This window comes from Mchenga conophoros, linkage group LG19 (assembly GCF_057382185.1).
Source record: "Mchenga conophoros isolate Kocher_MC1m ecotype Shallow Benthic linkage group LG19, M_conophoros_male_GT1.1, whole genome shotgun sequence".
Classification (NCBI taxonomy): Eukaryota; Metazoa; Chordata; class Actinopteri; order Cichliformes; family Cichlidae; genus Mchenga; species Mchenga conophoros.
In genome coordinates, this window is record NC_140544.1 from 881,318 (window position 1) to 905,981 (window position 24,664).

At 40.3% G+C, this 24,664-nt stretch overlaps 2 protein-coding genes across 2 annotated transcripts in view; one reads left to right on the forward strand and one right to left on the reverse strand.

Moving 5' to 3' along the window:
- Positions 1-682: 682 nt before the first annotated feature.
- dio2 (iodothyronine deiodinase 2) lies at positions 683-8,456 on the forward strand. The gene is made up of 2 exons (XM_085256149.1): positions 683-1,170; positions 5,817-8,456. The coding sequence occupies exons 1-2, from the start codon at positions 949-951 to the stop codon at positions 6,375-6,377; spliced, it is 783 nt and encodes a 260-aa protein (XP_085112275.1). The 5' UTR covers positions 683-948; the 3' UTR covers positions 6,378-8,456.
- A 5,034-nt stretch (positions 8,457-13,490) lies between these two features.
- The window catches only part of nrxn3a (neurexin 3a), a gene marked incomplete at its 5' end in the record, with an annotated part of 165,925 nt that continues 154,751 nt past the window's right edge, over positions 13,491-24,664 (reverse strand). Inside the window, one exon of the mRNA XM_085258204.1 lies at positions 13,491-15,965. Coding sequence (XP_085114330.1) covers positions 15,661-15,965 — 305 coding nt within the window. The remainder of the gene's footprint in view (positions 15,966-24,664) is intronic.

Genomic DNA, 24,664 nt, shown 5'->3' on the forward strand with positions numbered 1-24,664 from the left:
ATAGATAGAACGACAGAAAATATTTAGATGTGTTTGTTTGTTTCTTTTTTAAACAGTTTATGAACTATGACAGTGTGATCCTGACCGTTACGCTTCTGGCACACATCAAACTGTTGCATGGTTAGAGGCTGCATCGCTAATGCAAAAACGTCTTTATGTTTTCAGAAACCAGCTTATGAAATGCAACAGTGTGATTGTGAATGGGCACACAGACATTAGAACGTTATTTAAGTTGTATTTATATAGCACCAAATCATATCAACAGGGCACTTTCTGCTGTAAGGTAAAGACCCCACAATAATACAGACAGACAGCAAGCCCTTGGCAACAGTGGGAAGGAAAACTCCCTTTTGACAGGAAGAAATCTCTGGCAGAACCAGACTGGCTGGAGGAAGACGAGACAAAAAAGAGAGCAGCAGATTAAGAAGAGAGATTAATAATAAGTAATGAGTAAATGCAGAGTACCCACATATTGAGTAAAAAAAGTTCCCACTTCTTTAAAGCATAGTCACAACCGGATCACTGGAATACTCTGGAAGAGTATGGAAAGTATAAACATTTCATATTTAGTCGATGTAACATGGTAAAAACAGTGAAAGCGTCGATCTGCAGCTTAGTGCAGCCGCTACGCACGAAGCTGCGGGGGAGAGGAAGGAGGAGGAGGAGACAGCGATTGCTCTATTTCTGACGTCAGAATCTTGCCGCAGAGATAAGCCGCGAGGCTTAATATTAACTACAATGTTCCTTCTTTCAAAAAGAGCGACAGCGCGCCAAGGGATTGTCGAGCTGATGAACAGAGACGCTTTGCGAGACGCATTCCAAACACTTTTCTCGTTCTGCGCACCGACTCTGGCGCAGTGCACGAAACAGAGCCCAAACTATGAGCTGAGCAGATAAGAGCTGTGGTGGAGGAATTGGCCAGCGGTCGTGTAAACGCACAAACGGAAGATGGGAACGGCGGGCGAGGATCTGCTCGTGACACTCCAGATACTACCCGGTTTCTTTTCCAACTGCCTCTTCCTTGCCCTGTACGACTCGGTGGTTCTGCTGAAGCGCGTCGTTTCGCTGCTCAGCTCTCGGTCCGCCGGCTGCGGAGAGTGGCGCCGCATGCTGACCTCGGCGGGACTGCGCTCCATCTGGAACAGCTTCCTCCTGGACGCCTACAAGCAGGTAAACTTTTTATTTGGGTAGGGTCTAAGTGCTTCGAGTGCCTCGATGCAGTGACGTCATTCAAGTGCACTCCAAAGTGGTGTAAAAGACAGGAAGTGTTTCTTAGCGTCTGCTCGCTCACCTGCCTACACGGCCGTGTGCACGAACGTTTGCGGCACGCCCTCGGAAAACTTGGTTTTTCATTGTCTTCGCGCAGATGGAGCAGAACTTGTTTTTCGCGTTTGGAGCTGTGCGTGTGTGTGCGTGCGCGCGGAACAATACAGTTTACACAAAGGGCTGGCCAGAACGAGAAGCGTTACAGAATCGCGTGACCAAATAGTTAATGTTTTATCACTACAATACTGTGTAACACGAGTATTATCAGAGCAAATACAGGTTATCACGTTAATCGCGTTGGATAGAAACTGGTTGCAGTTCATGTGGAGGTGCAGCAGATGGCCCCCGTCCTCACAGCTGTGTAACTTTCTGCTGTCAGGAGGCTGCTGCTACAAATTCGCTGCTAATGTTTCAAAAAGCTGATTTTGTTACGTCCTGGTGATACTGTGGCGTTTATACTACAGAGATATGTGGATACATCACAACCTGCAAAATGAAACAACATCTGTCGTTCAGCTGCTCTGATCAGACAAAATTACCAGAAGACAAATATTTTACCCACAAATTGTGTTTTTGTTTTGTTTTGTTGTTTGTTTGTTTTTTGGGGGGGACTCCATAGTGCCCAGTGTCTCACCAGTGCCTCCTGTGGAACGAGAAACCGCAGAGTGGGAGTCTTTGATTATATAAGAAGTTCTCTGCATATTAATTTATATTACAGTTATTAATAAGCTCACACTATAACAACAGCTCTTGTCTAAAACTGGTTTAGCAAAAAAGTTCTGCTGGAAAATCATTAGTTACTGTATTAACTATTCGTATATGTCTATATGTCTATACACAAGTGTGTGTGTGTGTGATAGCCGGACTATAGTGTGTGTCCCTTGGCTTTGTGCCTTGGACCCACTCTTTTAGCACAACAGCCTGGGCCTGTGGGTATGTAGGGGCCCCTTCTCATGTTAGCACACATCAAAAAAACGTTGTATCTGAAATGAACTGTGCACTTTTCAAAGTGTACAACTTATTGTGCTATTGTAATGTAAAGTATGACAGAGGCTTAGCGAGGACCCAGGTTCCTCTATGCGTCCACTGTGCTATTAGTTAAAAAAGAAGCCACTGACAAATCTCTGGGGATTAACATGTTCTGTTAAGCCTCCGCACAGCTGTGGCACATCCAGGTACCACGGCTGTGTGCAGTTTTCCTTTCAGGCCTTCGTTTACGATTACGCAGTCTACGCCTGACTGGCATCTGTCAGCGTTTCTGTGAACTGTAAAATGTTCAGGAATCTCCTTTAAATCTTACGAATAAGGAATTAATAAAACGTACATGTGGATACTGCACAGCACGACAGCTCCAGCCTGAACGTCATGATTGAGGAGTTCCTATTGGCAGTATTCATTCTGGGAAATATGTCACAAGAGATTAACTTTGGGTCTGTCTCCGTACCCACATTTTCCATCTTGTAACTGCCAAAGGCCCACTATAAGACCTCGAAGCCTGTTTTACCTCCAAGCAGTTCTTGGCAGATATGCCGCATGGTTCGTTCCTGCAGTAAAGACAAAAAAAGTACTTTTCCTGTGCCAAAGCAAGAACCCAGTACGTAAACATCACAGTCTGTCTATCTGTCTGCCTACATGTTTCTTTCAATGTTATTACGTAAAAACTGACAGGCCAAACTTGGAGAGAATGTGGTGTGCAGCACGCAGGGATCGGGGTCGGCATAGTGCACGTGGTCCAAGGAGCTCTTCAGAGAAGCTTCCTCGGATGAGAGGTGAAACGTCTTCAAGCAACTTAAAAAAGTCCACATATGTATTTTAGCTTGATGACAGTATAACAAACTGGGCTGCACGATTTTGCATAAAATGAGAATCACGATTTTTTGGCTTAGAATTGAGATCACGATTTTCTTTTCCAGTATAAATATTTATTGCGCTTATTAACTGCACATCAACTTCGTAACAGTTGAGACTGAACATAAAAACAATCCCGTCTCCACCGTTGCTCGACGCTGCGTGTACAGAGCAGGTGGTGCAACAATAGAAAAGTAGTTGCGGGACGGCACTGTGTAGCGTTTGTCTAGGGTGTTGATCATTTTCCTAAATCCCTCGTTTTGCACAGTGTTGATGGAGCCATATCTTTGGTCAGGTTATAAGTGATAGCCTCCGTGATTTCTTTGTGCCTGCGGGAGGTCGACGGGTATAGGGAAGCGCTGTATAAGGTTCCCGTTATTGATGTTTGGGTGGTTGACCGGGACGGATTTTCTCCTGTCACTTTCTTGGCCTTTACAGCTTCGTCATCTCTCACGTGCTCTCCGTTGTTTTTTTCCTGCTAATTTTAGCAGCCAGCTGGCTTCTGTATCACGTGGTATAAGGCTCCGCCCTTGTCATTTGTTGAGCAGGAAGAGTGAGCGCTTGTTTTCATGCAGATTACGTCCCGGATCAAAATGCGCTACAATCGTCACTTTTAATTATTAAGTAACGCGTTACCTTAACTACGTTATTATTGTGGTAACGAGCACAGTAACTAGTTATTATGCCAAAATCAGGAACGCGTTACTTGTTACTGGGATTTAGATAGGCTCGTTACTCGTTACTTCGTGTGGTGGCATCACGGAGCTTCCACAGATTCAGTAACATTAGCAAGTGGTGGAGGCAGCAGGTGGATGAGGGAAAGGGGAGGCAGAAGGAGGAGAGACCCGAGGCGTCCTTACTGGATCATCAGAGCTGAACAGGTGATGGAGAAACAGGTTTACCTTTTAGGTCACATGGATGAGTTGAAGTTATGAACTGTTTCTGAGAGACAAATAACACCAGGATCCTTTTCTAAGTAGCTGACAGCTGGTAACTGTGCAGGGGCGGGTCTAGCAAAGTTTTGCCAGGGGGGCAGGTAGGGCATTAACAGGGAGAGGGGGGCACAAAGAAATACTTTTCTTTCTTATTCTCATTTAAAATGTCTCACTTTTAATAAATAATTATCTGAATCTTATAACAAACGATTGATAGATTGATCAAAGCACCACGACTGTGTTGGATGTAAAAAGCGCACATGACGCTGTGACGTAGGCTAGAATCATGGCAGCGGTCAACGACGGTCCAGGCGTGGGACTTCTCTCGTGGAAATATGCACATTATCTTTTCCTTTCCCTAGTAACTAGTTACTTTGAAAGTAACGAGTAACTTGAAGTAACTGAGTTACTTTTGATAGAAGTAACTAGTAATGTAACTAAGTTACTAATTTTAACACTGGACATACTGGATTCATTTTGAGAAAAGTGTTCTGTGTAATACATTACTTTTTTTGAGTTACAACCCCAACACTGGTCACAACAAAGTGGGGAAATGAGCTCACAGCAGGCGATTAATCTGCACGAATGTTGATTTGCTACTGACAGATGGGAGGAACTCTCAAAGCAAAGCCAATGAGAATCAATAAGCAATATCAATAATGGAATTGGAATCACCAAATTCCTATTTTAATTTTCTTTGTTCACTTACTCAGCAGTTTTAAAGTGTTTATTTATTCATCTTTCTTTATCCATCCATCCATCTTCATCCGCTTACCTGGGGCCGGGTCACGGGGGCAGCAGCCTAAGCAAAGAGGCCCAGACCTCCCTCTCCCCAGCCACCTCCTCCAGCTTATCCGGGGGAACACCAAGGCGAGAGATATAATCTCTCCAGCGTGTCCTGGGTCTGCCCCGGGGCCTCCTCCCAGTGGGACATGCCTGGAACACCTCAGCTGGCTCCTTTCTATGTGGAGCAGCAGCGGCTCTACTCTGAGCCCCTCCCGGATGGCCGAACTTCTCTCTAAGGGAGAGGCCAGCCACCCTTCGGAGGAAGCTCATTTCTGCTGCTTGTATTTGCGATCTCATTCTTTCGGTCACTACCCACAGCTCGTGGCCATAGGTGAGGGTCGACCGGTAAATTGAGAGCTTCACTTTTACACTCAGCTCTCTCTTCACCACAGTAGAGGTGCAGCGTCCACATCACTGCAGCCGCTGCACCAATCCGTCTGTCAATCTCCGGCTCCCTTCTCCCATCACTCGCGAACAAGACCCCGAGATACTTAAACTCCTCCACTTGGGCCGGGAACTCGTACCGGGCACTCCGCATTTTTCTTTATTTGTGTATATTAGCTTATTTAGTTGTATTTACTCAAAATTACTTCTGTAATTTTCTTTCTTACAGGCCAGTGGGTGCAAAGTCGACTCTTTGACTTGTTTTAAATCACAGCCTCCTATTTTCAATACCAATGCAGAAATGCCTAATCATAGGCAGATATATATATATATATATATATATATATATATATATATATGTATATGTATGTGGGTGTGTGTGTGTGTGTGTGTTGTAGACATAATTATAACATACTGTCAAATCTAAATCAACCCCATACTGAAATTCCAGCACAATGCCAGATGCTTTGCAATAGCAACAGTTAAACTACACCAGGCCCAATATGCCAAAACAGCAGAAATGCAAATCCCAGTTCTCCTTCTTCTTCATGTGCACACAGTCTACATTAAGTGTTTGTCTCTATTTTACCTCTTTAGGTGAAACTTGGCTGTGAGGCACCCAATTCCAAAGTGGTGAAGGTACCTGATGGCCCTCGGTGGAGCAGCACCATCAGAATCCAAAATGGGGGTGAGTGCAGACTTCTGGATTTTGAGTCATCAGATCGCCCCCTGGTGGTCAACTTTGGCTCAGCCACCTGACCCCCCTTCATCAGCCACCTGCCGGCTTTCCGGCAGTTAGTGGAAGACTTCAGCGATGTGGCTGATTTCCTGTTAGTGTACATTGATGAGGCTCATCCATCTGATGGCTGGGTGGCCCCTCCCATGGGTTCTTGCTCCTTCAGTTTCCGGAAACACCAGAACCTGGAGGAAAGGATGGGAGCGGCACGTCAACTCACTGAGCACTTTTCTTTGCCGCCGCAGTGTCAACTAGTTGCTGACTGCATGGACAATAATGCTAATGTGGCTTACGGTGTGTCCAACGAACGGGTGTGTATAGTGCAACAAAAAAAGATTGCTTACCTGGGGGGCAAAGGGCCATTTTTTTACAATCTGAAGGATGTGCGCCAGTGGCTGGAACAGAGTTATGGTAGACGGTAGGAGGATTAAAAGTGCCTTTTTAAAATTTTGAAAACAGAGATTATTTGGTTTTGTAAGAATGTGTTGTGATGGTATTCTTTACCATAAAGCTGTAACGAAGGGTCCCTTTTACCAAAAAAGGGGGGGAAAGGGCAAAGGCAAGAGACAACTCAACCAGCATCTTAATCAAGTCAACCTCACCCTCCTCACCTCAAGCCTTACCTCCTGAACTAAAGTCAAGTCTTTTCCATACAAATATTGTGCATAAACGTGCGTATTTATTTCAGATTTTGTCCGAATTACTTACTGTCAGCAGATCAGACATGCGACCCTCCCGTCCCCAGACAGCTGACAAGAGCAGTGAAACAACAACAGCCGTAGCTGGGATGACGTTATTCCAGCTACACACAGAGAGGAAAGATGCTGAGTTTTAGTATTTCTTAGTTTGGTAAAAATGTTATTACATCTCACCTGATGAATGTGTTATTGAGACTGAATCTCTAGAAGACTGTGAGTCAACTGCTTTGAAAACCTTGAGATAACAGCCACATTAAATCTAGTAAATCTAATTTGATAATGAGCACTGAACGCAATCCAAAATATGACGTGTAGGCACAGTGAATAAGTACATACACAGATTATTGTTCAAAGCATCGGATCACGACTGCACATGTACTTTGCATGTAGACACAGACTGAAGTGAGCCTTGTAAAAATCACATTTAAAGTTGATTTGCATGGTTTGCAAAGGAAGAAGCACTTTTGTTGACTTTATGACCAGATCTTTTTCCAGGAGGTTCCGTGGGCTGGACTGCATGGAAAACTCTAGGCAGACGCTCAGGGGGATGATGGGTATTACCAAGTGCAAAATTTATTGTCAGTAAGTGAAGCGTGTATCTTTCCGAATGTTGTGTACTGAATGTTCGATGGTTTGGCCAAGTCTTGTAAAGTGATGGTTTGGTTAAACTCTTATGCCACGAGTAAACTGCTGTGGGTTAAGGTTAGGTTGCATCTAGCTACATGCTCAACATTCACAATTTCACATGTAACTGGAAGTCATTACCTTTCAAACCAAGTCTTTGCTTTTGGCTCTTTGTTATAAGATATCCATTTAGATATGTAATAAAGATGAACAGTTCAATAAAGCGGTACTAGTAAACCTAACCCTAGCCCCATACTTCTCATTGGTGGCTCTGTGGATGTTAATAGACCTGCTGTTGCATCTATGTCACTTCCTTTAAACACTCTGAGAAAAGGCTTAAAAGGGTGATCAACTTTTGGTTGAGCATTTCATTTGAAGTTAAATAAATAACTGGCAGTATTAATGGAAATGCATCAGACTTTGAGCACATTACAAACGTGGATAAAATGACTGTTATCCAGCTATTACTCTGACAACAGGGGAGATGCACTGGGAGCCTTTAGCTGTGTGTGCCTATAAACAAATCAGTCACCTAAGCTTTGTTCATGAACTATCAAGTGATCCGCACCTTCGGTCAAAAGTACACCCCCTAACTAACAGAAGAGCTCTGTTTTTGTTTTTTAATTAATATCTTTTCAAATATTCATTGATAAAATACAATTTCTTCACATTAGCACAAATGTTTTGTTTTAGAGTCAGATCTCTCCTGCATACAGCTCTCTCTCTCATGTCTTGTGAAGAATTCATTTCATGAAGATTTCATTTGTAAATGCATATTTAACAGCTAAATGTAGATGTAATTTCAGATTTAAATTCATATTTCTCAAAATATGAACAGTGGAAGTTCAGTAGCTGTTCGGGTGATTCTTTTCAAATGAAAGCTCCTTCGAACAGATGCTTTGTTCTGGTCACAGTGACAAAGGTGTGCAAATGAAAACCTTTGACGAAAGAGTCCACAGCTCAGTCTCTGGTTGGATAGAGAGCAGCACCTGGTCAACGTGACGCAGATCCAAAGCATCTGTTTTCATTGTCACTTTGCTAATGTCTCAATGACTGATATCGATAGCTCTATTTTCCATTCTCTTTACTGTACTTTGCCATTATTTGAAGCGTAATGTATATTTTTATATGTCGAAGGAAAAATAAGTGGAAAATAAACATGAATGTGTTTGTGTGGAATTCTTTTATATGTTGTCTCTGCACCCAGTGCACAAAAAAGTCCTTTGCTTCAGCATTTCAAATAAACAGTATAATGTGTTTACTGCAAAACTTCAAAAAATAGAGTAGTTTACATCCAGGGATCGAAGATGCATCCATCACTTTCCTCTTATCCTCGTCAGGGTCGGGGGGTGGGGAGCATGTCCCAGGCAGGCTACACCCTGGACGGGTCGCCAGCCTGTCCCAGGGGTGGATCGAAATTCTCCTTTTCCAGAAATCCAGAAAGGACATTTTATAATGTTTTATTTACTTTCAGTGGGACTTTTTTTTACTCTCCAAAAATAAATATGAATTATGAACTCGTACTGTGAAGCTGGCCATGCAGATAAATAACTGCAGGAGCCATTTAAAAAGTCCACACACCAAGAAAGTTGTTAGACAGAGGGGATTTTTTTCAAACTTCTATTTCCTAATTTATTGAGGAATCTTAGCAAACGTATTAACTAAAACTAAAAAGTAGATGTGTGATATGTTGGTAACATGCAGCAGGTTTGCAAAATGAGGTGAAATCTTGCGGACACTCACCTGATCTACTAAAGCACAATCTTGAGAAGTCATTGATCCACGTTCTTCAAAACACTGTGTGCAAATCAACCTCTAATATTCTCTTCTGATGATAATGAGTCCCTCTCAACATCAAAAGTACAGCTTCATTTGTACAGCTGTCGTCAGCAGCCTAAAGTAATAATTATAAGAAATGCTTTCATATAACAGCTGCTCCACCACATACTGCAGTTCTGGTTTTGTAGGTCAGGTACAACACTGACACCATGAGGTCAAGTGGGGTCATGTACAAACCTGGTTGTTTTATTTTTGTTTGATAAGAACATTTTCTTAATCTTTGTCATTTCACCATCTGACAGAAGTTTATTTCTTATAAAGGATGTTTTACACCTATAGATGAGCACAGCCAGGTGTCAAGAATTAGGAGTTTGGTTGTTTCTGCTCTTGATTCACTTAAAGCTTGTGTGGTGAACATACAAACCTGACAAGCACACATTGTTTGGGCCTTTTAAGAATGTTGTTAGCATGTTTGGATAAATGTCAAAGACTTCAAAGACCGGGCTCTAGGCGTCAAGGTCAAGGTCAAGGTTCTTTATTTGTCACATGCATAGTTATACAAGTATAACACACAGTGAAATGTAGCCTGACACGCTCCTCGACATGTGCAAAAAAATTGGGGGGGTGTAGAGGAAAAACATTATATATATATATATATATATATATATATATATATATATATATATATATATATATATATATATATATATATATATAGTATATACGTTGGGTGAATGTGCAGTAGTAGCAGCAAGCAGGTGAATTCTGTACATTAATATGAATAGATATCTGACTATTTTACAGGATAGACAATATAAAGATATTTAAAATTAAAGGAATTGAAATGTACATTGTTCCTTGGTTTAGTGTCTGGAAGAGTCCTGTCTCAGTCAATTATAGATGATGTGAGAGGGCGGGTGTGTGTGTTTAGGGCACGGATGGCTTGGGGATAGAAGCTCCTCTTGAGTCTCTCTGTCCTTGCCCGGAAGATGTGGAACCTTCTACCAGATTGCAGAAGTTGGAACAGTTTGTAACAGCTGTTGGAACAGCGTGTGACAAAAGCTGCAGTCAAGACTAACTGCTTACAGTGAGCTTCTGTGTGTACACTCACATCTATTAAAGCACATCCTGGTTGAATCAAATATTAATGATCCTGTTTGTTCAGCTTCACTTATTCAGTATTATTTAGTAGCATCTCCTTATTTTCTTTTCTCATTTCATTGTATCTATAGTGACCCAAATATTCTGACGAAGCTTACATATAATGTCATAGAAGTCCAAATGAATATATACTGATTATATACAGGACATATTGTGTTTATATATTGGACACATTTATGGGCACACTGCTAAAAGAATGTGGTTGTATACGACTCATAGTTTTAGATTAAGATTCAGGCTTTCATGGTCCCGGGTCTTCTCTTGTTTTCTTGCTTTTTCTCCCTCATGTCTGTGTTGTTGCACACGTGTTTGTTTACAAACGTTCCCACATCCTTATTAGTTACCCACCTGTCAAAAATCAGCTGATTAACTCACCTGCTCCTCATTGGGTCATTGTGGCAGCTATTTCTATTGGTATTCTATTGAACACGACACAAAGCCATCTTTGACAGGCACGTTAGAAGCATCTCAACCTACTGTGGCCTACTGTGGTTTTGTACAATCCATCAAATCCACCAAGTTTTTATCAGAAGCGATTTTGGTTGAAAAATGATGTCCTGGTTCAGCCAAAGAGGATAGATAACGTTTGTTGTACCAACTCTTTGTAGCTCGATCAAGTCTTAAGGACTGGCTCTGGCAGTGATTCTCCGTGGATTGTTTCCTCCAGCATGGTGGTAAATTGCCTCCTCTTGTTTGATGTTTGCCTTCATATGTTCTGCTTGGTTTTCATCTGGTCTCTGGTTGACTATAGAACTTACCTGCCTTGTCCCATGGCAGTTCTGTTCACTGCTAGACCCAGTCCTTGTTGTTCTTGCAGCTATCCACCTCACTCCAGTAGATACTACGCTTTGGATAAGCAGTAGAGAGTGAGCACTGACAGTCCTCTCCCTCTCAAGTACCCTCCCTGGACCTCAACCTCAGACTCTTCATTTATAGTAACGGAAGCTGATGAAGGCCTCAAGTATAGCAATGATTTAGAAATACCTTAGCTTTCTCTTATAATGAAGAATGCATTTCTTAAAAATATGACTGTTAGCATGTTGTATTTCCATAAAAGCAGAGGTTAAAGTGGACCGGCACAATCTGGAACAGCCTTCCAACACATTCAGGTAATGAGCAATTAAATCTGATAGGCAGGTGAATGCATACTACTATTGAATTAATTTTTCATGTGCTGCAGCTTAGCAGCCCTTCCAGTGATAGCACTGAGATACATCCTCTGTAAATAAGAAAGTAATGACATCCCACAGCTAGCTTACACGTCCAATGCACCCTTTGTTCTTCCCCCTGGGGTGCAGATATAAATAAATTTGAAGTCGGAGTATTTCAGCATTTAGCTAGTACTACAAAATAAGAGCAAACATAAGCAGAGTAACATTTTTTTAGAGCGTCAGGTAATTTCAAATGTAACTTTTCAAACATCTCAACAAATGCAGCCAGTTTGGCACAAAAAGTATCTGTTAGCCAATGTTTAATGCTGCTCGAAAAAAAAGTGCAACAGTGAGAGATGAAGAAAGACAGGACAGGACATTTACTGCAAGCTAAAGTGGTTAGTTTGCATTACTGTGGTGAAATGCACAGCGATGTACTGTGATGGGACTGGAGCAGGAGCAGGCTGTGGCGTTCATGGTCAATATTAAGTTACATCACGGATAACAGAAATCAATTTATACTTAAGGTAAAGACCAAGATGATCCAAATGTTACCTCTGGTAGTACCTTTATGCTCTCGGAAATCAGTCATAAACTCATGTAACATGTGGTTACATCTTGTTCAATTCACTTGCTTGAATCCACAAAGAGCAGTGAGACGGGAGTAACAGAAAACTGATCACAGCGTGAACACAAAACTCTGCTTAATCTCACAAAGAAGTTGTTAGGACTTAATAAATGTGACGGGTTTTGCCCCCATGCTGCACTGCATACCCAATGTTAAGGTTAAACAGGTAAAATGTTAAAAACAAGCGACCTATTCTCCAACGATATCTCCAAGAAGTTTCACCCTCAAAACAGTGATTAACCTGCAACACTGAAGACACCATGAAATAATAAATATGGAGTTTTCTGTGAGTTGAATATGATTCGACCTAAAGCCACAGTTGAGTATCTGTCAGCACATCGAGGGCTGATCACCTTTAGCGGGCCCGCCTTGAGACTTACTGGGTTGTAATTTTCCAAAGGCTCATATGTCTACAACATGTGGATATTGTACTGTGTACCTGTCTCACGGTCTCCTGGGGCCTGTACTGATAATTATAAGTTTTTCAGAGGAGAACTGCAAAAATGATTTGGTAAGCATACAGTTAAAGGTTTAGTGTCATCACTAATGATCAGTTAAACTGTGGGTTTTTTAGAGGTAACCAGAAGGTGTTAATTTTAGCTAACAGAAAAATTAAAGATAGATTCCTTGTCAAAAAAAGAAAATTACAGACAAAAATGACATGAATAAAAAAGTTTTTCGATGCCAGTAACTTCTTTCAGCATTGTTGTCATGACAATTTCAGTGTCAAAGAAATGAAACAAACAAAAAACCAAAACAAATATACAACATAGATGATGATTCACATAGAATGCTCAAAATGCGTTGTCTCCTTATTTTGCCAGGCACTTTCACAACCTCAGTCTCAGTTCTAATTTCCTATTCGTCAGAAGAATGTTAAATGCTTATTGACAGTGGACTCATCTCTGTGCTTGTCCTGCTAGACCTCAGTGCAGCGTTCGATACTGTCGACCATAATATCCTATTAGAGCGATTAGAACATGCTGTAGGTATTACAGGTACTGCACTGCAGTGGTTTGTATCATATCTATCTAATAGACTCCAGTTTGTGCATGTAAATGGAGAGTCCTCTTCACACACTGAGGTTAATTATGGAGTTCCACAGGGTTCAGTGCTAGGACCAATTCTGTTTACATTATACATGCTTCCCTTAGGCAGCATCATTAGAAGACATAGCATACATTTACACTGCTATGCTGATGACACCCAACTCTATCTGTCCATGAAGCCAGATAACACACACCAATGAGTTAAACTGCAGGAATGTCTTAAAGACATAAAGACCTGGATGGCCGCTAACTTTCTGCTTCTTAATTCAGATCAAACTGAGGTTATTGTACTCGGCCCTGAAAATCTTAGAAATATGGTATCTAACCAGATTCTTACTCTGGATGGCATTACCTTGGCCTCCAGTAACGCGGTGAGGAACCTTGGAGTCATGTTTGACCAGGACATGTCCTTCAACGCACATATTAAACAAATATGTAAGACTGCTTTCTTCCATTTGCACAACATCTCTAAAGTTAGAAATATCCTGTCTCAGAGTGACGCTGAAAAACTAGTTCATGCATTTATTACTTCCAGGCTGGACGACTGTAATTCATTATTATCAGGAAGTCCTAAAAACTCCCTGAAAAGCCTTCAGCTGATCCAAAATGCTGCAGCAAGAGTCCTGACAGGGACTAGAAAGAGAGCGTGTACATCACCCATACAAGGCCTTGTCTAAGAGGAATAGTGCTGTATTAGCCCCACAGAACAGTTTACTTGTGGTTCGTAAGACATTTGAAAGTAGAGGCAGAGCCTTCAGCTTTCATTTGAGGAGAAAAGCTAAAAGTTTTTATAGTTTTTAAACTGTTTTCCTCTAAGAAATAGTATGCCTGATTCTGTGATGAGATTTGTGGTAAATGTCAAAACGGTACAGTATTTTAGTGAAGACTAACGACAGTGAAGACTAACCATATTTACCCAACGAGTACAGTATAACGTCTGAAGAAAAAAAGTTTTATTTGTTATCAAACTGATGGAAAAAGGTTATGAAAAGTAACAATTGTGACAAAAATGTGATTTCTAAGAAAAAGACTGCACCTGGTGACTTAATGACAATGACAGGTAATGGAAACATAAAAGGACAATTGAGCAATGATTTATGGTCCCACAGAATTTGTCTTTCCAAACTTTGAAGGCCCATTCTTTTGTTGTCTCTTTGTCATAAATCTGATGTTGTTCTCTCCAAAAAACTTAAAATGAAACTAAACAAATCAGTACTGTCACCCAGAACAAGAAAGTCATGGTACAGAAGAAAGGGCACGTTGTATTTGTCGGACAGTAATTAAATATTCATGCAACTTTAGAAACATCTCTTTTTAGATTTCTAGGCTAACAATACATTTTATTCTTTATGAATAGCAATATGATTCTTCACATTCTCGTTAGAGTCTTTCTCCATGTAAATTAATAACAGTTAATAAATTTCTCATGAAATCTGTTGATAAACCATGTGTTTAGTCTGTACAATAGTGGTACTAAAAATTACAACTGTCATGGTATATGTACAATTTACTACCTACAAAGTACAACAGATAGCATGTAATAAAATATGTAAACAAATTTCTTCTTTTTTGACACAGTTGACTGCGATAGCAGATAGAATTCACACTTTCAACATTAGATTTATTTCTGTATACACATTTGTTAACAGTGTTGTAGTACTGCATTTGTCTTCTTCCTGACACCTCCATAAAAAAGAGAATGATACGCAATGAACCAACACACAATTTTGCAAAGAGAGAAGACCACCACTAGCTATGCGTCGATATTAGACCTTTTTCTTTTGCAGATTTTTCAGCAGTTTTCAGGGGCTCAGGGCAAGTCCCAATCTAATGATGACGTTTTGGCTTGTGCATTAAAGAGAACGTGGTCCAAGTCGAACACTGCATACTGGACTTGTGCTATACCATATGAATCAGGATGGCATGCATTTTACAATCACGTGTTTCTTACCGAGAGAACTGGCAAGCTCTCTCCACAAAGCTTCACTGTGTCAGCCAGACAATGAGAATAATTGTGTTCTGAGGTATGCCCTCTCCATTAGTTTATACACAGAAATCATTTTCTTTTCTTGCTGTTCTTTTGTTGGTTTCTCATTAGCCTGGAGCAAAAATAGTTAAGACACAGCACTTATTTATAAACCATAAAAATTGGTAATATTTTGATACAAGAGTCCTTTATTTTTACAACCATTGTGTGCCTGACCCCCTCTTGTTAAGCACTATGTTGTTTACATGCTGAAAAGGTGTAATTTTATGAGCCTTTTGTAATTAACAATTTCACAAAAAATTGTTTAATGCCAAGGATCACGTAGCTCTAAAAGTCACTTAGGAGAATGATGCTGTGAAGTATTTCTCTACCAATAATGTCTCTGACCAGATAGAAGAGTAAGGTCTCTAAAGTTGCTATTTAACCTTGTCATTAAGCTTTTGCTTAATAGTAAGTGTGCTTTATGTTACAGTACATATCATCAGTTCAACTACTCAGCACAGTATAAGAATTTTCAAGTTCCATATTATACCATCATTTGTCATAGCTCCTCACGAGGAAACTGATAAGTAAAAGTTCTCTTAGTGCTCTCTTTCTTCGCTCTCTCGTGTACACGAAAGTCTCACAGTCACACATAATACTCCTTATCCTTGTTTTTCTGTCTCTTGTTGCTGCCTTTCAAGCTTTGCTGTTTGTCCTTCATGACAGCGCCATTGCTCTGCACAGCCGAGTTGGTTATGTAGTTCCTGCTCTCGTCCACCTGGTAGGAGCCTTCATCCCTGTTCCTGTACTTATACATGGCATATAGAAGGATGAGGATGCACAGGGCAGCGGCCGCCACTATTCCGATGACCATCCCGGTGGTGCTGCTAGATTCGCGGACCACTTCCGAGGGCCCTGGAACTCGCCTGACGCCTGGCTCTGTGGGAAGTGCTGTGGGTATATTACGGAACATTGGGGAGGTTATTAATGGGCCCCTCAGCTTGGTGCTGTCTACCTCAAAGGATGTGGGCAATGGAAGCAACGCTAGGTCGGGCCGGGGTTTTAGCTCGCGGTTATTCGTTTTGCCAGCTGGCTGTTTGGAGGGTTGCGGTGGAGGCAGAGGTGGTGGTGGTGCGGCTCTGGTCGGCGGTTCGTGCTATGGCGATAGTGGTAGTCCTACTGCGTCTGGAGATGGAAGGTTTGTTACGTATAAAAGTCTTGGTTGCATTTGCTTTGTAGTCACCTTGAAAGCCTGACGTGGACAAGGTCTTATCTGTTACCAAGAAGAAGGTTGAGTAAAAATCTTCATCATCAGTAGGGTGGCAGCTTAGACTTGAACGCTTTCCCAGAGCCATACCCCGATATCACCAAGCCATCATCATCACAATCATCGCTGCCTCGGTCCGACAAGCAAGGTAGCCCCGCCTCAGTGGCCTTGGACAGGGACTCTTTGGTGGTCTCAAAATGGTGAGGAGTGGGTGGTGGGTTGAGGGAGTGGGAATGAAGGGTGTACAAGGAGCTACAGAGGGGTGCACTAATGGATCCTCAAGTATTTTGACGACTAACTCATCTCCTGGGGTTAGAGACACACATGTAGACACGTTAGAGGGCAACGTTTTATTAAGACAGTGCAATGCATTTGACACACCTGGACTCACAACACCTCATCTCAAATCAATGATCATGACTTGGCATATCGGTTTCTAATAAATCAGTCAAAAGTGATGCACATTTATCTTTGAATCCTGCTCTAAGTTCCAAAGGAAGTAAAAATGCATGACTTATCTATCTTTGTTTAACAAACTGAAGAACAAGTTATTTCTGCAACAAGAGCAGGTAGGTGCTGTTTGACGCATATACATAGAAGATACCGTTAATAATGTGTCCTCAAAGGTGATTTCTGTCAATGGAGAGAAATGATCCACTTACTAATAGGGATGGGTACCGGTATCCGGTGCCATGATGGCACCGGTTCTGACATAAACGGTAGTAACCAGACCAAAAAGCAGCGCACATTTCGGTGCTTTATTTCGGTGCTTTTTTTTCCCTGAGACGTCACACACTTTAGATTCTAGCCAATCATTTTACCTTTGCAAGCGTAGTAGGCAGGCCCAGGTACGTACGTTCTTTTAGAGCAGAGCTACAGATTAAAAATGCCCAAGGCGAAGCGGTCAAAGTCTGGCTGTACTTCACAGCAAACGATGCAGACTCAGCAGCCTGCAACAAGTGCTTTAAGGTGATACTGTGCAAAGGAGGTAACACCTCGAATCTGATGAAACACCTAGCGATGTATAGCGTTTTGTTAAAAGCCGAGAAATGCGCCGTATTTGATAGCTTGAGTGCGGGTGTGGTGCCTGTTATCGGACCCGGAGTTAGCAATATCCCCCAAAAACCCCGAAGAGGAGAGTCCTGGCCCCTAGCCCTGCCAGTGTAGCAGAAATGATGAGGATGATGATGCAGCAGCAGCCGTTCTTCTCTGCGTGAGTAGCTTAATGTTGTTGGTGTGTAATTTACGTTGAGTAGGCTAACCACGTTATTACATTAATGCATGTAAGGTGAACTAGCAAACATCATCATAGCTACATGCGGCTGTCTTCTTGTTTGATGGCAGATACTCCCTTCACCCTGGCCAAAAAGGCTAAAATGACCAAAGAAAAAGAGGGAAACAGTTAAACATGAGAGGTTTTTGGACAAAGTTTGTGTTTTTTCCATTGTTTAAGCACCGATTCGAGCACTGTTTAAGCACCGGTATCGGATAAAACCTAAACGATACCCATCCCTACTTACTAACCACATTTAACAAACTCTCCGGTCCTCAGATGTAATCCATTACATTTTGTCATGCTAAATTGTGCTAAATGCAAATTACTTAAATCATATTTAGTTGAGTCGTTTTATAAGATACAGTTTTTTCCTAAAGAAAGTAAGGTAAACTGATATATCAAGCCAAAATCATTTTATCGCACATGCAATAAAAATAATTTTGATAAAACAGATGATGCCACTATATTTCCTCCTGAAAACATTGGGAAAGGCTGAAAAATCTAAATAAAAACACAGTACAATGATTTGCAAATTATTTATAGTATATTAAAATATTCACTTTGAATTTCATGCACTTCAAGATTGGAAAAGTTGTTGAACAACAACAAAAAACGAAACAAAAACACCTAATCAGGTTATCAAGTAACATATGACTGTGTATGTAAATGACTGTCTTGGGCCCACACTCATTTGAAATAAATGCAAAGTGGAAAACTGTGCTCTGGCCTGACTGCTTAACAGTTCTTTTTGGAGAGAGAGGCCATCTAGCTTGTTATCAAGCACAGCTAAAAGCCAGCATTTGTGATTGTGCAGGCATTGGCATTGGTTACTCGCACTGTAAACATGTTTACAAGGTATGGCATCAACCAGGCAATATTTATTACAGGAAGTCTTGCTTATTTCAACAAGTCAGTGACCACACACCTTGCACGTTTTGACATGGTGTACCAATTTTCAAGAACGAGCTGATGAAGCTCGGCTACAAAGTGGGGTGAGGATCAGTGAGCAGACCTGAGGTATTTAAACTAACCTGAGGTGTTAGTATTAGAAAGAAGAAGGAAAATGCCAGTTTAAACTGTTTGTTTGTTTGTTTTTCATTGTTGTTGTTGCAAATCATTGCATTCTGTTTGTAGTTACATTTCATACAGCATCCCAACATTTGCAGAATTGAATTTGTACAAAAATAGGACTGATAATATTTTACACTTTGTATAAAAGGGTTTGATGTACTTATCATAGTCTGTAATCTAAAGCTGGCAACAGTCGGAGTAAACATCGAAAATGCGACTGTTACACTGACATAAAAAGTCTCCATGCAGTAGAGCACCTGTATACAGTTGTTGATGCACATACCAAATTAGATGTCAACTAAAAGCAGCAAGTATGCAACTCACAAATAATCACAAACACAACATCCACAAGCACAAAATTTAAGATGATCATTTCTATAAAACATATCCAGGGTTAAGAGATGCAGTTTGCAAGATTTTAAAACCAAAACCTGTCCTTAAGATCATTAGCTTCTAAAAAGTGTTACTACTGTATATATATTACATACACATATTCACCACTAATCAGTTATTTCTTTGGATGAGTAGTAGTACAATACCTGCATTTTAAAAGTCATTTTAAATTTATTAACGCTTATTCTGCATGAAAGTATTCTACAACCGCGAGGATATTAACCAAAAAGGGAAATTTACACTAATGTGAACCTAATGCTTTGACTCTATCCAGACGTGAGAAGTAATAAAGTATACCATTTTGTTACTGTACTTGAGTATTTATTCCTCTGAAACATTTCTGAACACTTTCCACATTTTCAAAACAGGCTTGTTACTTTTTGTTTAAGATATCTGAAGGGTTTTACTTCATCAAACAAACTGGTGTGAGCCTAAACCGTTAATGAAAGGCAGTCTTTCATGTCACGTCATGTTATGTCAGTTAGACTAAGTGTGTGTGCGTGTGTGTGTGTGTGTGTGTGTGTGTGTGTGTGTTGCATGTTAACAAGTATAAGTGGCTTTTACGGGGCATCAAAATAACAATCCAATATGGCTACATATAAAAGGCTGTTGTCATAGTTTAATTTACTTATATCCCTAAAGGATATATATCGAAAGGTTTCTGAGAGCAAGTGCCGGCATAACAGCTGATCGATACTGTAATGCAGAATAAGAAACGAATAAACTCTTTAAAATGACTAAGATAGGATAACCTTTATTAATGCCACACGTGGGAAATTTGAAAGAGCCAGTAAGCTACTAATACGGATGGAAGAAAGCAGCTAATTCCGAGTATATTAATGTAAAATGTCACCTTGCCAGTAGTCTGACACACCTAAAATGAAACATTGGGAAAAGCCTCACATTTTACAAACTGCATCTTTGAAAATCAGTGCAAGGAGAAAACGTACAGACTGGATATCGTCAACTTACATCAACAAATTGCCCACGTGAGTTAGGCATGAGGAAAAGAATTTACAAAGGAAAAGTTGGGTAAGACTGTTGGATAGCCACTGTTAAAGGTCATTTTTATCCATTGTAGATTGTGTTCTATCTTAAAACGTGACGGTACAGGGAGGCAACAACACATACAACCACACCACATAACATAAAAAATAAACACCATAATACTGTTTTTTATCTTTTGTTTTTTCCTGGTAAATAAGTTGTTTTGTACAAAAAAATCTGTGTATCTTTTTTTCATTGCAAGAGACTTCAGTGACACCTAAAATCTATTCATGTTATAGTTTTTGCTTAATTTGACATATGTTCTTTAGAATGGATGGATGACTTTATATTGTAAAATCTCTAAAGACAAGGGAAAGGGTGAAGAGGGATTGGGACCTACGAACATATTACATAGGAAATGAGGATGATGAGGGTGACAGTGTAAGTCAGTTGCCATGTCCATGTAAAGGCAGTACGAAGCGGTCGGGCGGCATTAGAGCTTTGGGCTGTAAGGAAGGGATGGGGATATACAAACAATGAGCAATATACATGCCCATCTACAGAAAAGAACAGAAAAACTCTAACACTGACATGTCTCACAAACCCTAAACTGCAACTTCTTAGCCATGCAATTCATTCGTTTGTTTGTTTGTTTGTTTCATTACAGTCAAAATATTCTTTCTTTCTTTTTTTTCCCTCTTTTTTGTGAAAAAAGATTGTAAAAAATCTGAAAAATGGAAGAAATGTGACAAGTGGATGTGGAACTGCTTCACCTACTAATTTGTGAGTTTCTGAACAGGTTCAAACAAGTCGGACTTTTTTGCCATCTTTTGAATGTTGCTTTCATTGTGACTTAGGAGAGCTTAGTGCTGAAAGTAAAACACACAAGCTAGTCGCTGTGAAGGAGTTCCAAAGCCCAAAAAGTTAAATTATATGGAAATTGTTCACAAAATAGTAATTTATGTATTATCTGATTTCAAAAAGAAAAACCATAAAAGAATAGAAAACAGACTTGTAAAGCCAAAAACATATTCAAAACCAATTGGATAAACTACCAAAAATATGACCAGTTAAAAACTATCAAATGAAAAATGTTAAGATGGAAGAACGAAGCCATTTAAAATTTTGCACACACTACAACCAGATGCACACAATAGAAAACAGACACTGCTGAGAAAGGTGCTCGACTGGACGACGGGCTCCTCTCTCGTGTGTTTCTTGATGACAAATCTATTTGTAATGTTAGTTTTTAAACATGAACCGGCCGTGCAGTCTGGGTGTACATCGGAGAGCGATGGTACTGGCTGAAAATGGGTTGTTATTAGAACTCTCCTTTGGTTTCGTTTTAGTTGTACTGCAGGATGTTGATGCATGCTTAAAGTAAGTTGCATTTAGGGAAAGTAGAAAAGAAACGACACAGCAAACTGGGCGCAGGTAGGACTGACCGATGTTAGAAGAACAGGAGACAGATGCTGTGTCCCAATCTCATAACCAGTGAAGTTTAAACAGGAGTTTACACTGAAAAGAAACGTGTGCTGCAAGGTTGCACACAGCCAAGCTGCAACTTTGGAAAGCCATTAGCAGTTCCCCGATGTCTGTTCATTCAACGTCCAATGTATCCAGGACGCAAACTCACATGACGAGTTTGTCACTTTAAACAATCCCAATAGCCCCACCCCTCCAATCACCAAAGAAAATAGTTGTATAGAGTATGCAATTGGGACACAGCTCACGTTGAACTAACAGCAGTGTGTGAGAAACAGAAACAAGTAACATAAAACATACATTAATAATGTTTTATTAAATGTGGAATGCATTTCATTAGAATTTAAAAGACAAGTATAAAGCTGATATCCATTAGACTGTGCATGTTGCAAAGGTGTTCTCCAGAGGGGGAGTTTGGGATAAATTGCTGCCAAGCCAAAACTTATCTTATTAGATCAAACAAGGATCTTAAAGTAGCAACTTGGACAACTTTGGTCCATGCTGGGTCAGCACTCCAAATGTTCTCGTGAGAAAACAGGTGAATTCCTCAGTCTAGTTTAGGAATTCTGCCTCGAGTGGAGGACTTCAAATATGTCTTGGTTAGCTTCATGAGGGGGGGAAGAAAGAGCATCTGTGCTTACGTGGACACTGTAGCAGACAGCTGTGCAGAGAGAGCCAGGCTTTTGCACGGTTTTTGATTTAGAACAGATTCATGTTACACTCGCACCTATGTCCACCAGCTGTGACTGAAAGAATGCAACTGTGGGCACATGTGGCAGAAAAGGATTTCTTCCAAAGGGAATCTGGCCTTTTATAGAAGCGCGAGAAGCATGTTGAAAGGTGTGGTCATTCAAGCAAACACAGCTCCTTTTCACTAAAGCAAGAGCCGGTTGACGTGGTCCAGGCATCTGACTAGCATGCTTCCTACTCCTTGTTGAGCTGTTTCATTCATTTTCTATTGAGACGATAGGGTGGTGAGATTATGTCTGACAGCTGGCTTGGGCCAAGAATGTAAGGTCTGGGAATCTCTGATTAGACTGGTGCCTCTGTGACCCAGACCTGATGAGGATGGTAAATCAATATATGAACAAAACACTATGCATAACTTGTCTTCTTCCATCACGACTTTTTGCTGCACTCACTGTGAGTTTAAACTGTAGAGCATAATGAAAGTTGACTTGTTGTTCCTAGAGTATTTAAAAGTAGAATGGGAGGCAGAGCCTTCAGTTTTCAGGCCCCTCTTCTGTGGAACCAGCTTCCAGTTTGGATCCAGGAGACAGACACTTCACTGTTAGGGTTAGTCACTCTTTCTTATTCACTGTGGGTTTATACAAGACTTTATTCATTTGTTATTATTAATCTCTGTCTCTCTTCCACAGGATGTGTTCTTTCCCGTCTTCCTCCCCTCACCCAAAATCAGTTGGGGCAGATGGCCCCGCCCCTCTGTGAGCCTGGTTCTGCCGGAGGTTTCTTCCTGTTAAAAGGGAGATTCTCCTTCCTGTGGCCAGGAGCTCGTTCTTAGCGGAGGTCAACTGTGTTCTCTTTTCTATGAAAAGTCAGCTCATGTTTCCCTGCTTTAATGTTTTCAAGATGAAGACGCAGCAGTAGGAACTCTTTGGTTTACATTAGCGTCAGCAGTAACTTATTTGCTTCTTTCTAGTTGTGTTGCTTTTGACAGACAGATTGTACTGCCGCAAATATAAAAGCAATCGTTTCATCAGTGAGCTTAAGGTTTAGTTACAGTTGTGTTACTTCTAGAGACTTGAAACAAAAATCCTAGAAACTGTTACTTTAAACCTTAATAAAGCATAAAACTGTAAATGTTACTATTGAGAATAGTAACATTTACAGTTTTATGACTGCAATCTTGGTTTAAAACTTTATTTATTTAATGAACGAAACCACTTGTTTTAATTGGGATATAGTTTTTGTAGTGTCAGAATGTTTGTTGTCCTGTATCAATATAACTACAGTGAAACAGAAAGTACAATATGTTTCCGTTTTAAGGTTTGATATATCAAGACATTAATATCGTAGGTCTGTTCTGAATTATCCCCATATATCATCATACGGTCCTCAGTAGATTCTAAAATTATTTAAAGTCAGATGCACAACAAAACGTGACATATTATACTGTGCTATTAGTTATCAAAAACTAAGCAAAGTGCAGAAGCAGTGTGTGAAAAAAGTACACCCAGTGATTCAATACACCTTCAGTAACAACTTCCTGTGCAGCTTTATCAGTCTCTCATATTGTGATGGAGGAATTCTGGCCCATTGAAGTTTTTAAACATTAGTTTATACATAAATAGTGTGTGAATGTGAGAGTGAATAAATACTGCAATTGTGAAGCGCTTTGAGGGCCCCGAAAAGCGCTTTGTAAAAGCAATCCATTATTATTGTTATTATTATAAATCTCTTGGCACAGCCTTTCAGTGAGGAGTTGTGGCGTTACGCTGGGCCGATTCGAGACCTTTGTTCCCATCTTCTGTTGAAGGAATACTTCATTTTCACACGCTGCTTCTGCATTTTAGCTCAATTTGCACAAAATAAACAATGATATAGTGTAATATGTCATCTGATGACATTTATGTCTTTCACTTCTACATATCGTTTTACGTTCAGAAACATCCTATTGTCATTGAATAATTGCAGCATTTAAACATATATAATTGTAACTTATTCTACAATTCTCATAAATAGAAATGATTATCATTTGATGATACAAAAAATAAGGATATCAGCTTTAAACCTGTAGTGTCATCTGATATATGAGTCAGTATTATAACTACATGTTTTTCCATGTAGGTCAAAATTGAATTCGACATGAATTCCATAAGATGGCAAATCTCTGATTAGCCTGAACTAAATAAACAATGTCAGAGGTTGTAGGAAGTCAAAAAAAAAAATATTATCATGAGTCACGCTTCAGAAAATGGTCAACACCTTTCTGTGTGTGATTTGTGTTTGAGTCCACATCCAGCATATAGTCTCTAAACCCCTCCCTTATATAATAATTTACTTTAAAATGAACCCTTTAAAAAAAGGAAATTATCATTATTATTGTTAAATTTATGGCTTTGCTTTTATCTGTTACTTTCATTTTTATCACACTGGTTGATTATGGGTGAAATCCATTGCATGTGGAGCCACAGGATAAGAAAGTAAAGT